Raw genomic sequence first — 13,652 nt, 5'->3', positions numbered from 1 at the left:
TTCAAAATGTACATATCTCCCCACAAACGGAGTCTGGCTTTCATCCAGGAAGAACAGGGGGAAAATTGAGAAGGAAGAACCCTGGGTTGTCAGAGGAGGAGTAGAGATTGTGGGATGACTGGAAAAAAGCAACCCTGGGTAATGGGTACACGATCAAGAGGTGAAATACAACCTTATGCCAAAGGGATACTGGAGCATCCTGTTGGTGGCAGAGGAAGCAGGAGAGAGTAGTGTGGGAGGAGGGTAAGGACTGTGTATTGTGTTCTAGGACCCTGTGTGCCAGGTCAAGTGATGCTGCAGAAAAATAATCTAAGAGGTAGAGAGAAGTACATGGGGTGCTCACGTGGGCTGCATTTCCCAGGTGTGTCAGGGCAGAGTCTGGGGCTTGGGGCTGAAAGTGTTAGATTCCACTTGTGAAGATGATAACAGGAGAACCAAAAGCACAGTGACCAGTTGGCATTTATTAGTGTAGTTATTGTCTGTCACTGTAGTAAAAGTACTAGAGGAACCAAGACTTTGTTATCACAAAGAAATAAATAAAGCTTATTTTTAGGAAAATTCTAACCGAGTAACTGAAATCTAGCAGTGGCACTAGAGGAGCTCAGCCTTGTGTGATGGAGGAAACTGGGGTAGAAGTCTTGATAAATTCTACCTAAAAGGAGCTTCCACTCACTGCCCCCTGCCCTAGCTCCCTGGGCAGAGCTGATCATGGCTGCAATTACAGAATAAAAGGAAACCTAATGAAAAATGAGCTAAACACTTGAGAATACGTGGACTTGGATCTACCAGGGGGTGAGCTGACCATGATCAGACAATCCGTTCCTCTCACTCCAGAGGTTTAGGCAGGAGCTTCTCCAGACCGCTTCCGACTGATGTGCTCCAGGTGGGCGTGCTCTGATGTATCCAGGTCAATCTCATACTTGGCTAGGATCTTGAGGATGGGCCTCAGCTTCAGCCACCACTGTTCCTTGGGGATGCGGTGCCTACAGAGGAATGAGGAAGAAATGGTTTAATCTTTCAGCACCCCAGCCAACTTCTATCAAAGGCTTATGGGAAGAGGTTGAGCAGAAGAGGCTACATTTAGGGCACTGGCATCAGATCTGAAGTAGGTATGCCTACAGGTGTTACTCCTAAGAGAGAAAGATTGACGACACTGCACAGGCTGGGAAGAGTAGATCTTGAAACAGCGAGGGAGGGAACCACTCCAGAAAGGGGATGTACTCACTCGAAATCCGTCTGTTCCTTCAGCTCAGTCACTGGTTGAAAGACCAGGGCCCTCTTACGCATCCCCAGAACACAGCCTGAGTCTGGGGTATTGGCAAAGATCCGCCCTGCAATAAGGGATGGTCAGTCAGCTTCTATACTGGGGAACCAGGCCCTGTGGAGGGGGCTCACCCTCTTCTCCCACCTACCATTACGGTAACTCTCTTTGATTTTCCCAGACATCCAGTTCATAGCCTTGGCACCCATCTTAGTGGCAAAATTCCTATCAAATGGAGTTGGGCTCCCACCCTGGAAAAAGAATCATAAAAATTACAGAGGGAAGGATTCTAATGAAGTGGCAGAGATACCTGAATACACAGAGAAAAAGGAAAGAATGGGCCCCTGGCTTATAGCCAGAAACGGGAATCCAGAAGTCTAACTATGAAAGGAAATCCTAAAGCAGGGCTGGGAACCAGGGCGAGCTGGCCCAGCGTATTTGGCCATTTACCAGGTATGAGAGTAACTAGTTAGTTAAAGGGGATGGCTGGTCTCACAATTGCCTCTTCTAGCTCCATAGTTGCCAGATCCTGTTCATTTTACTTCTGGTTTTGTTGGCCACTCAGTCAATTCCCTGCCCTTCTTCAGCCTAGCAGCTTTTGTTGGTCACCATCAGCGATGACATGGAACTGTTCCTTGTGACCCAGTCTGGATGCCCTTGCTAGCACCTTAGAATAATACAAAACATCATGCGGAATTTTCTCTGAACTAAGGCAAAGTAAGTGGGAAAGTGGAAAGGAAGGACAAACAGGAAATAGGTCTTCATACATTATCCAGTAGCACCCCATTCCTGCAGGGGCTGATAAGCTCATACAAACTGAGATATTGGGAATTGATCTATGGGGAGAGAGAGGCCAAAGGTCATCAGTGCCTAAGAGGCATCAGCTGGAGACATCTGGAAGGGGAGAGGCCTCAGATCACTAGTACCATCTGTGAGTGAGGCCTCCCTTGGGGGAAGATTGAATGTGGGTGGTAGAAAGGAATTCCTTTGCCCTTGAAATCCCAGTTAGTGGAGATGGAGCCTAACACCAGCAAGGTGCGTGCACTTGTTCCACAGGTTCCTCATAGAAGGCAGCATGCAAGGTGTGGTGGGAAGAGCACTGGACAAGCTCATTCTAATTGTCACCCAAGCTAGATGAGTGTCCCTGAAAAAATTATTTCTCCTCTCTGGGCCTCATTTTCTTCATCTGAATCAGTGGTTCTCAACTGGAGACAATTTTACTCTCCCTCCCCCCAGGGGATATTAGGCAATATCTGGAGACATTGTTTAGTTGTATAACTTGGGAGGAAGGTGCTACTGGCATCTAGGAGGTAGAGTCCAAGGATGCTGCTAAACCATCCTACAACGCACGGAACAGCCACCCACAACAAAAGAATTATCCAGCCCAAAATGGCAATAATGCCAAGGTTGAGAAACCTTGCCCTAAATGAAGAGGATGGACCACATAATCTCTAAGGCCATTTCCAGGACAAAGATGTTTTGATTCTATGACTGTAGAGGATTGCAGGCCCATGCTCTATGGTGGCACTGAGAGCCTCCAGCAGATCAGAGGCCAGTGGGAACCCCAATAGCTATTGGGGGTTGTGGCTGCCTGGTGAAGGCCATGACTGGGGTGTCTTCCCTACCTGCTGCATGTGGCCAAGCACATTCTTCCTGCTGTCGAAGATGCCCTTCCCCTCCTCAGAGTACAGGTTGAAAATGAAGTCAGTGCTATAGTTCTCATTGCACTTCTCATTCCTGCCAGATGGAAACCAAAAGCCTGTGACTTCGGTTGCCTCCCCATCCCTCCACTCCCTCTCTCCCTTTGTAGGTTTTGTTCTTCCCTTTTCTATCTCCTCCCCTGGTTCAGGTTCTCTCCCTCTGTATCCACAGATTCCTCAGGGTGTCCCAAGCATGGACCCATTCTGTGGGCTAGGGCCAAGCCTGACTACTTTCTCTCTTTACTTAGGAACAAATCATGGATGAGGTACCTTAACACCAAGCCCCTTTTCACAGTTGTTTTCATCTTTTGCACCAGATGTTCAACATTCACCTGAAAATGAAACAGTACATCCTAAGCCTAGCTGGGGGTGGATAAGGTTGGGCAAATGCATAGATCTCTTCTTCCCCACAGGCCTCTCCAGGAGGGGAGAGCCATATGGAAGGGGCTGTTTACAGTCAAGGGCCTGAACTGGGCCAAATCCTTTAAGAAGTTCAGTACAGACTGAAATTTAAACAAAGGCTCCCTATGAGAAAGGCACAACTAGAAAAGGGAAAGTTCGAGACAGCTGTGGTAACCATTACTTTTCAGACCCTTTCTACCCACTCCCAATTTCCCTTTCCAGGGGTTTCTGGTTCCCCTTCTCTCAGAGGGCCGACTCTGCTCTCAGTGTCAATCTTTAAGTGGGTGGCTTGTATGTACAGCAGTGATTCACCTGGGAGGAACCAGCCCCTGCATTTGGCTTTGAGCTGGGGGTGAAGGTGGAAGACACCCACCCTCCACTCTTGGCAAGGGTTGGCTGGGTTCCTGGACTAGGGAGTTCCCTCCACCCACTGCCCTCCACTTTGTAGCTCTTTTTCCTCCAGTGAACTGGGATCTTGGAAAATAAGGATCATATGGTCCCCCTGTGAAACAGCAGTCATAGCCCCAGCCAGAGGTGAAAGAGGATCCCCCTCAAAAATGGAATGAGAAGGATCTGCTTTGGTAGCAAGGGAATCTGGAGGGCAGCAAGATACAGTAGAAAGATCACCAACTTTCTGAGTCAGTTAAACTACCTACTCACTTAGGAGTTTAGAAAAGTTTTTTAATCTCTCTAAACCTTTCTCATCTGTGATATGGAGATAATATCTCCCCTGCACGTCTGCTGTGAATATAAGATGCAAAAGTGCATGTAAAGGGCTTAGCAGCATGCCGTCCCTCAAAGAGACGGTTCCCTCACAGCTGCGGTCATCGTGCAAGGTCACCCGGGATGCCAGCTCTGTGCTCTGTCTAGTCTCCTCGCAGGACTCCACAGACCAACTGGGTCTGTCCTCATCTTGAGCTCAGGTGGCTGTAGGGACAGTGGGGACAGACATGGGCAGGGGAGAGCTATGTAGCAGGCTCCGGGTAGCCATCTACCTGCAGGTCTCGAATGGTGAATGGCTCCTCGAAAATGTAGGCCGCATCGGCTCCAGCTGCCAGTCCTGCCATGGTAGCCAGGTAGCCACAGTAGCCACCCATGGTTTCAATGATAAACACTCGACGCTTGGTACCTGCTGCTGACTGCTTGATGCGGTCACAGGTCTGCAAAGACAATGGGTCCCAGTCAGAAAGACAGGGCCAGAGATCTGATTCTTGTCACTTTTCTGGCCCTTGCCACAACCCCACTCTGGAACTACATCCTCCCCAGGCCAGCAGGGCCCCTGCACCTCATCAAGTTCTTGCTTTCAGGGACAGCAGACACATGCCAACCACACTGTGAACTCCTCTCTGGGGAAGGAAGTTGTACCTACCCCTTCTGTTGCTCAGAGTAGGGAAATGAGGCTGTATGACCTCAGAAAGGAAAGAACATCTGGTATACAGAGTACGGATGCATTTCTAGGTGAGAGGACTCACACAGCAAGGAGAACGAACACCACATGTGGTTAAATAATGTCTGTGTAAATGCCTGGGCCTGAAGAAGCACTTTTCAAACACTGCCATTCGGTTGGGGCATAACAAATAAGTCACTTTCCAGGACCAGACTCGGTCCAGGGACTATGCTCCCGGCCAGAAGGCCCAGGAAGTGGAGGGGAGCTCTCACCATGCAGATAGTATTGAGTGCGGTGTCAGCCCCCACGCTGAAGTCTGAGCCAGGGACGTTGTTGGAGACCGTGGCAGGGATGACCACAAACGGGATGCAGAGCTCGTCGTACTGCTTCCTGCCCTCCATCAGCTCCAGGCCCCCTGTGTAAGCCTGAGGAGAAGAGGGCAGTGAGCGGAGAGGGAAAGGTGGGAGGGAGAGAGGGAGAAACAGGAGGGGCACTCACCTCGAAGCCCCCAACGATGATCAGGCCTTGAATGTTGAACTTAGTGATGTTGGCACTGATCTGCTCGAAGCTCTTCCTGGGTAGCGTCCTAGTTGATTGAGCGGGGAGTGGTGTGAGGTAGTGGAATTTGGGGAAGAGACAGCAAAATTAGCAAAATTGAGCGAGAAAAAAGCTAGAAAGCTGAAGGTGCTTTATTTATAATTTCCTGACTTGTGCCATCTCCCCTTCCCCACCTCTTACCCCTGTCCAAGGACACACACGGGGCTCTAAATCCCAGAGCTGCTATTAAATATCTGAACTGGCATGTGTGCCCTCACAGATGCACATGACGTGAGCTTGTGGGCTGAGTGGTGTTCACCACGAGACAAGCATGGTGGTCAGAGCAGACCCTGACCTAATGAACTGACACCCAATTTCCAAGGGACACCTTTAAGGGGTGGTTAGGAGGAGGTGCTCCTGTAATGCCACTTACCTTTTAGTCCCAAGTTTAGAACCCCCTTGGCCAGTCCAGCCGCCAACGTAGCTCCAGCCAGCTTCCTCAATCTGCAGGGAAAGGCCACACAGGTCTACGTCGTGGACTGACACCACTTCTTGAGTTTAGACCCCGCCCGATACGCCCTGGTTGGAAGAGGAAGCATCAGCTTTTGCCCAGCTCACTGAACCTCTTCCACCCTCACTGCTCATTCACAGACAGAAAGCACCTACTTATGCTGGGCACTGTGCGGAGCTTTGGGATAGAGAATTAAATAAGACGTGTTGTTTGGAAAGGGTTCACATCAGCGGCTTCTGTCTGTTCCTACTACCCTAAAATTAAATATCTACTTCTGCTTGAACCCTGAGAGGAGAGAAAGGGGGCGACAGACAGAGGAAGGAAAGAGAACGGACAGGTCACCTGCTACCCTCCTCCTCCCCGTGACTGCTCCTTGGCCCCCAAGTGTGCACCCTCCTTCCTCTGAGTCCCCGTACCTGGCCCTTGGCCAGGCCCTCGAAGCCATCGTGCACAACCAGCACTCGGTTGCCCTGGATGAGGCCAATTCTCACAGTGGAGCGGACGGCAGCATTCATGCCTGCAGCCGGGGCCCCCACATTCATCACGGCCACTGTGTGTGAGCCACTCTGTGGAGAAGGAAGCAGAGAGGGAGCAGGGGAAAGAGGGAAACAGAAATGCCAGCGGGGGCGGGGGGCAGGCCAGTAGGGGAGGCTGAACTCTGAGGCCCTTATGGTCCTGGGATCAGGACATCTCCCTGACAACTCACACCCCTCTCCCAGGGAACGCTAGCCCAGCTTGCTGCCTCATGCAATGGAAGGAAATTCTACCACAAGTCAATAAATAAAGCTGCTGTCCCAGAGCCCAGACACTGTGATATAAAGAATAAGAGGCCTTCCAGAGCAGCGTTTCCTGAAGCGTGATCCTTGGACCACCTGTATGAAAATCCACCTAGAGAGCCTGTTAAACCCGCAGATTCCCGGCCCGTATCCAGATCTGAATCTCCTCTGAGGGAGGGGCCCGGGAATCTGCATGTTTAATAAGCAACCCAGATAATTCCAGTGTGCACTAAATATTGAGAACTGCTACTCCAGTAGAGGAGGTGGCTTAAATACACTTAAGACATGCTTATTCCAGAGTTTCCCAGAAGAAATAATACACAAGCTCTCTTTTCCATCCCTTAGGTGCTATCTTGTCAGCCCTGAACTGGATGTGGGTCTTGGGTTGGAGACATTAAGGGCACACTAAGACCATGGGGCTGGGAGCTGGAGCGGCTAAGAGAAAATTATTTTAGTAGGGTTAGGAGCTCAAGATTACAGGGGGGCAAAGAAGTTGGCAAGGCTGTAGGTTGTACAGATTAAGGGTAGCACTTCATAAAAGGAGACTGGGGGAGGCAGAGGGTCAAGGGGAGAGAGCACCTTGACAGTACCTTAGAAACTGGGGGTCTGATGTGAGCCAGAAGCTTGTATACCTCCCAGTTGTTCATGAAGCTCCTGTAAAAGGTACAAAGAGAGAGAGGTGTCTTCAGGCCACTCCCCTCAGCCAGGAGCCAAGGGGATCTGGTCTGAAGTTTTGCTCCCGGCATGAGGTTTTATGCAACAAACCTCTAAGGACAAAACTGGGGCACAGCAGGCATTGGGCTTCTGAAGGGGCCCAGCCCAGTGGCACAGTGGTTAAGTTTGCGCACTTTGCTTTGGTGGCCCATAGTTCACAGGTTTGGATCCTGGGTATGGACCTACACACTGCTCGTCAAGCCATGCTGTGGCAGCATCCCACATACAAAATAGAGGAGGATTGGCAGAGATGTTAGCTCAGCAACAATCTTCCTCAAGCGGAAAGAGGAAGATTGGCAACAGAAGTAAGCTCAGGGACAATCTTCCTCACCAAAAAAAAAAACAACAAAGAAAGAAAAAAGAATGGGGCACAGCAGGCATTGGGCAGGGGCTGCCAAGGGGCTACTCCTGATCAGGCACCCCTGAGCACTCTGCTCCCAGGCATGGTGCTCAGCACAAGAGACCGCCCCTCGCTTGGAGAACTTATCATCCAGCTGGGTCCACACACAGGAATAACGATTATAAAAGGCAGAGAGTCCAGGAGAGCACCCCTGGGATGAACTGAGCCTCCTGGTCACCACACAGCTAATTCTTTTGGGGAAGAAACTGTTGCAGATACAATATGAAGAGGAAGGGGCAGAGGCTCCTATTTTGGGTCTGGAGTTATGTCGATTTTTGGCTTCATTCCAGCATCCGATTTCTGTGGCTAGCGAGCTTCCAGTCATTTCCTTACCGGCCTCTCAGCTTCATGGCCTCATCAAATTTCCTCTCAGCCATGGCCTTGGTCACATCTTTGGTCTGAGGGAGAAGCACAGCAGCAGTCATGACTCCAGGGTGAGGGTCCTGCACAGCAGGATTTCCATCCCATGGTGAGACTCCACCATCTCTGGGCTTGTGGCTGGATCCTGCCCTCTCTGCACCCCACCTTTTCTATGCTCCCCAAACTTTCACACAAGGAGAAATATCTTTGTTTTTCCTTAATTTTCTGAATAATGAGCAGCAAAAGAAAAGGATTGATTCAATGCTCTATTTATTAGAATATGAGCAGAGTGGAGGAGCCCTCAAAGGGCAAATATCATCTTCCTCCATTCAATACCCAGAGCCCCAGCCTTAAAGCAGCTTCTGAAGGGGCCCAGCCCAGTGGCACAGTGGTTAAGTTTGCGCACTTTGCTTTGGTGGCCCATAGTTCACAGGTTTGGATCCTGGGTATGGACCTACACACTGCTCGTCAAGCCATGCTGTGGCAGCATCCCACATACAAAATAGAGGAGGATTGGCAGAGATGTTAGCTCAGCAACAATCTTCCTCAAGCGGAAAGAGGAAGATTGGCAACAGAAGTAAGCTCAGGGACAATCTTCCTCACCAAAAAAAAAACAACAAAGAAAGAAAAAAGAAACCTTTGAGTTAATGAGTACACAAAGAAGATGCTGCAGATACACCAGTCAGGAAGAAAGGCTGGTCCCTGCATGTGCTTCCCGACTACTGATTTCTGCCGTGTGTGCCAGTGCTTCAGCTTTGGGACTGTGAGAGACACAGTTCCAAGCAAGGTGGAGCTTGTCTGGACTGTAGGTCATTAGACCTCCCAAGTCACAGAGAGAAGCAGGCTAGGAGATGGGGAAGAAACCCTGAGCACTCAGACCAACCCTGAGAATCAGGCCAGACACCTCACTCCCAGCCACACTGCTCACTCTGTGGTATCCAAGGAGCGATTCCTTTATAAGAGGTACCGTTCCCTGAGCACACAGCATTTCCAGGTACTACATCAGACCTCCTGCATATCTTCCCTCCAATCCTTATAATAACCCACAGGGTGAGCATTAGTAACCTCAGGTTGGTCAGAGAATCATGTGCAAGGTAGAAATCATAGAGAGATATAAGCTGCCCAGCCGGATCCTAAAAATATCCCCGTGCTTTTAATAAAGTTTGGAAAGAGATTGCATTTCTCCTCCTACAAAGACACAATGAAAGGTGTTGAAATTGGATATTATGAGATACTGGGTCTCATTACTAGGTAGGATGGAGAGTCTCCCATCTTCTTTGGGCACATTTTCCAGATGGCTACAGCTCCACGCAAAGCCCACTGTGATCTTGCTCCATATGTCTCTCACTACACCATGCTGCCTTTCCATCTGCTCCTGTCCCAGAGGCCTTGGAAGTCAGTCTGTTTCCCAATAAGCTCCAGCTCAGACAGGGGCTTAGGGCTGTTAGGAAGGGGGATTGGGGTCAGTACTTACCACCTGGACACACTCCATGAGGGGCAGCCGCACAGCCTGATTACCAGAGAGGCTCACCACGCAGGCTGGGGTGTCTGGGGTCGCCTCCAAAAGTGCCATCACTGCTTCCACACCCATCCTGCTGCCCTGCAGGAATCCAGAGAACAAAGACAGTCTGGTTCAGGCCGCCCCATCCTGGCTTGGCTGGAAAACCAGGCACTCAAGCCCCTTTCCAAATCACAGGGTTGAGTTCCACATTTAAGGACTGCGGCCAAGAACTTCCGGGGCTTTCCCTCCCCACCCAGATTTCATCTAAAGCTTGATGACTCTTTGTCCTCTTGCCATGAGAACCCCAAGGATTCTACCTGACTCCAGAGAAACATATCCACTATAGTAATCCAGGGGATCACTGGGGCTTAATAAGATCTTATTGATAAAACAAGGAAGGATAGCGCCTTTCTCTTCCAGTGAAGGTAGGGTAAGAGGGTTCAAACTGAGTGTCTGAAGTCAGATCTTAGTGATTTCACTAATGCTCAAAGCTCTAAGATCTTAGATCTCATCATTAGGGGAGCCTACAGTTTCCAGTCACCTTTAACGACAGAAAAGAGCTCTTGAGAGTATGAGAACAGGTCAAAAGCCACTATAGTCCAGCGGCTGGTGGCAGGGCAGCATGACCAACGGTTTAAGAATTTGAGCTCGTGACGTGCAGTCCTTCCTGGAAAGAACAGCAAGTCGAGGGTCCTAAGGTGTGAGGGCCACAGAGTCCCATGACTTACCAGGATCCGGTCAAAGGCTGACGGGGTCCCACCTCGCTGCACATGCCCCAAGACGGTGACCCGGGTGTCATATCCCAGACGCTTTACCACCAGCTGAAGGGACCAAGAAAGAGACAGAGAGCAATACAGAGTCAAGGAGAGAAAACAAGCAGAGACTCAGACAAACCAGGGACGACTTAGCCTCTTATCTTGTAATGATTCCTGGAGGGGAGGAGACCGGGGGCAGGAAACCTGGGAGTGATGTGCAGAGAGACTAAGGGGCGACTCAGAAATCCCCGGGGAATGGGGCCAGGGGTGGGAAGGAGGCAGAGGCCTCTCCGGCTTCATACTAACATCCTTGATGGATTCTGAGGTGATTGGTTTCCCATTCCTGTCAATCGCACCCTCAGCCACAATGATGATGTTGAGACGAGAACCACGGGTCCTTGTCTGGTGGAACAAGGAGAAAAATCGTCAGCATTATGAAACTGATGAACAGGAGAGGAATCATCAGTGGAATGGGGTGAGGCATTTTTTTTGAAGGCAAAATAAAATGACAGTACCTCACTGAGCCGACGACAAAGATGATCCTCCCAGTCATCATCTGGTGGACATTCAGGAATAAAAACCCAGTCGGCCCCACAGGAGAGAGAGGTGACAAGGGCCAGGTATCTGTGATGAGAGCCAGAAGCATCACGCGGGGAGCTACCCTCCACAAATAGCCTCACCCGTACCCAACGAGTTCGCCTGGTCCCCACAGCTGGTGAAAGGTCAGAGGAGCCTCCATCTCATTCTCGGGCTGAGAGTGACAGTACCACTGGGACAGCTTCTCAACGAGGTTCTGTCCCTGAGGAGCACCTTCTACTCGGGCTCACTGGCCGCACTGGCTTCCAATCTCAGAGCACTGTCTGTTCTTTCACATTGCACGTGTGTCTGTGCATGTACACACATGTACACATGTGCACAGGTGGGTATGTGAGGGAGGTGGAATCGAGACAAGGAAAGGGGGCCACATCAAGAAGAGTATGTACACCTCCTGATCTACCACCACTGGGAGACCCCTCTGGACTCTCCCGGGAAGAGGAAAGGCCTATCACTGGTTCACCGGATAAGTGAGTCAAGATGGGGGTCTTACCCACAGTGCCGGCCCATCACCTCTAACACGAACGTCCTCTGGTGGCTGAAAGAGACAGACATAGGACTTATACAGTGCAAGTGTCCCTATGGCTGGGATCAAGCCACCGCCCACATCTAGGACAAGTAACCTCTCTGGGGGATGCATTTATGCTGCAAGGCCTTCCAGCAGGTTTCCTACGAGACCGGGAACATTTTAGCCACAGGGTGGCTAAAACACAGCAGTAAAAGGTGTCAATACTGAGGCTCTGTTCCAGGGAGGGATGGGGTCCGGGAAGGGAAGGAGAGAAAGGGAAAAGACATGGAGAAGAGAGGACTTGATGAAGCTGGAATCCTCTAGGATTACCCTGGGGTGCACTGTGACCCTCCATCCTCCCATTCTCCTACATTGGCTCCCCCACATCCCCTAACCTCTGAGCATGGTGGTGACGGCCTCTACAATCTCAAGGACATGACTGGAAAGGGCGGCTCAGGTTTTGGGCTCCCTGGATCTGTCTCAGTCTGGACAGTAGTCATTTAGGAGACCCCACAGGGATGACAGACCTCCGAGCTTCCTGTTTGGACAGTGGACTAGATAGTGGCAAGAGGCAAATCTCACAGTATTTAGAGAGTGGCGCAATTTCAGCGCTCTAGGGGTAACTCTTAGTGAGAACTAGTGCTCTGGGGGCTGGCCCCGTGGCCAAGTGGTTAAATTCCATCCGCTCCCCTTCGGCAGACCGGGGTTCGCTGGTTCAGATCCTGAGTGTGGACCTAGCACTGCTCATCAAGCCACGCTGAGGCAGCGTCCCATAGAGAGGAACTCGAGGAACCTACAACTAGGATATACAACTACGTACTGGGGAGCTTTGGGGAGAAAAAAAAAAACAAGAGGAAGATTGGCAACAGATGTTGGCTCAGGGCCAATCTTCCTCAAAAAAAAAAGTGCTCTGGCCCCGGAAAACTGGTCATTAGAGTCACCATAGCTCAAACACTTCAGTCTTCTCTAGCCCCTAGCCCTTTAGCCTATCCCAGCTGCCATCCTCCCACACCACCCCCCTCCCACCAGCCCCCTTACCTCTGAGCAGTAGTAGTGATGGCGTCTACAATCTCTATGATCCGGTGCAGGGCAGAGTCAGTGCCAATGGTCATATCAGTGCCGCAAAAGTCATTGTCAATTGAGCCAACCAGGCCCACGATGTTCAGGTAGTTGGACTTCGTAGCCTCCTCAGCTGTGATCTTACCTGACAACAGAAAGCAAACCAGGAGCCACCAGGTGAGGCACCTGGCACACCTAAAGAGCAGACGACTGGAGACAGAAGGAACTGCAGCCAACGGGAATTGTAAGCAATGGCAGAAAAATGAGGACAAAGCCTGCCTATTTGTGTCTGGGTAATGATTCTCTCCATCGGGAGGAAAGGGGGGTACGTGTGCACATGCACAAACAATACTGATGAGAACAACATCTCACCCGCTTTCTGGAGGTCACTCAACAAGTCACTCCACTCAGAACGGAAGGTGTCAGCCCCAGTGAGGCTACCATCGCCCCCAATGACACACAGGTTGGTAATCCCAAGCTTCACCAGGTTGTGGGCAGCTCGGAGTCGTCCCTCTCGTTCCCGAAAGTCCTTGCACCGGGCACTTCCAATCACTGTGCCACCCTTTGGGGAAGAGGTAGAAGTCAGCTCCCCAGATGACACAGCCAAATTTGGGCTCAACACGCTAAGATATTCCCTATTCCAACACTGTGATGGGCTGTCATAACCATGTGACTCTCTAGGAAGTTTCCTGACATCCTTAAGAGTCATCCGTCCTTCTAAAGGAAGGGGAAATGATGCTGGCTGAGATTTCATAGGGTCATTCCTATAGTCTACTACACCTTTTAGAAGACTGCTGATATCAGCCCATTTCATTGAAGGCTTTGTAAGCAAAGTGATTACCCTCAAAGAGAACAATACATGCCTGTCGGCTTTGGAATAACCTCCATCTTTCACATCTTCTTAGAAGTGTAAGAAGTAGCAGCGACTTCAATCTATGGAAATTCTCCCTAGAGCCTGACATTATTGGATTGTGTTCATCCCAATGTGCTTAGTGGTATTATTTTCCCCTCTCTAACACACTGTGATTTCTAATTGTAACCAGGCACCGCTAATCCTTTCCCCTTTCCTTCTTGGCATCTTTGGTGCTAGCAGAAGGAGTCACAATATCCAAGTATTCACAGGAAAAACAGCTCTGAGTATAGAAGAGCTGGGTATAGAAAGCCTTAAATTCCCAGCAGCTTATGGA

General features: G+C 50.3%; 1 protein-coding gene across 11 annotated transcripts in view; it reads right to left on the bottom strand.

The window, feature by feature from the left end:
- Nucleotides 1–441: 441 nt before the first annotated feature.
- The window catches only part of PFKM (phosphofructokinase, muscle), a 44,808-nt gene continuing 31,597 nt past the window's right edge, over nt 442–13,652 (bottom strand). For 10 of the 11 annotated variants that reach the window (XM_070269072.1, XM_070269068.1, XM_070269071.1 and 7 more), the window contains 19 exons: nt 12,838–13,027; nt 12,445–12,610; nt 11,392–11,436; nt 10,820–10,928; nt 10,611–10,706; nt 10,278–10,370; nt 9,523–9,648; nt 8,022–8,086; nt 7,165–7,228; nt 6,215–6,364; nt 5,721–5,791; nt 5,249–5,336; nt 5,023–5,175; nt 4,359–4,523; nt 3,232–3,293; nt 2,887–2,998; nt 1,413–1,512; nt 1,226–1,331; nt 442–983 (listed from right to left, as the gene is read on the bottom strand). In XM_070269072.1, coding sequence (XP_070125173.1) covers nt 839–983; nt 1,226–1,331; nt 1,413–1,512; nt 2,887–2,998; nt 3,232–3,293; nt 4,359–4,523; nt 5,023–5,175; nt 5,249–5,336; nt 5,721–5,791; nt 6,215–6,364; nt 7,165–7,228; nt 8,022–8,086; nt 9,523–9,648; nt 10,278–10,370; nt 10,611–10,706; nt 10,820–10,928; nt 11,392–11,436; nt 12,445–12,610; nt 12,838–13,027 — 2,106 coding nt within the window. In that variant the 3' untranslated portion in view covers nt 442–838. 11 annotated transcript variants of the gene reach the window in all.

Source organism: Equus caballus, chromosome 6 (genome assembly GCF_041296265.1).
Source record: "Equus caballus isolate H_3958 breed thoroughbred chromosome 6, TB-T2T, whole genome shotgun sequence".
Lineage (NCBI taxonomy): Eukaryota > Metazoa > Chordata > Mammalia > Perissodactyla > Equidae > Equus > Equus caballus.
This window is presented reverse-complemented; position numbering and strand designations above follow the sequence as displayed.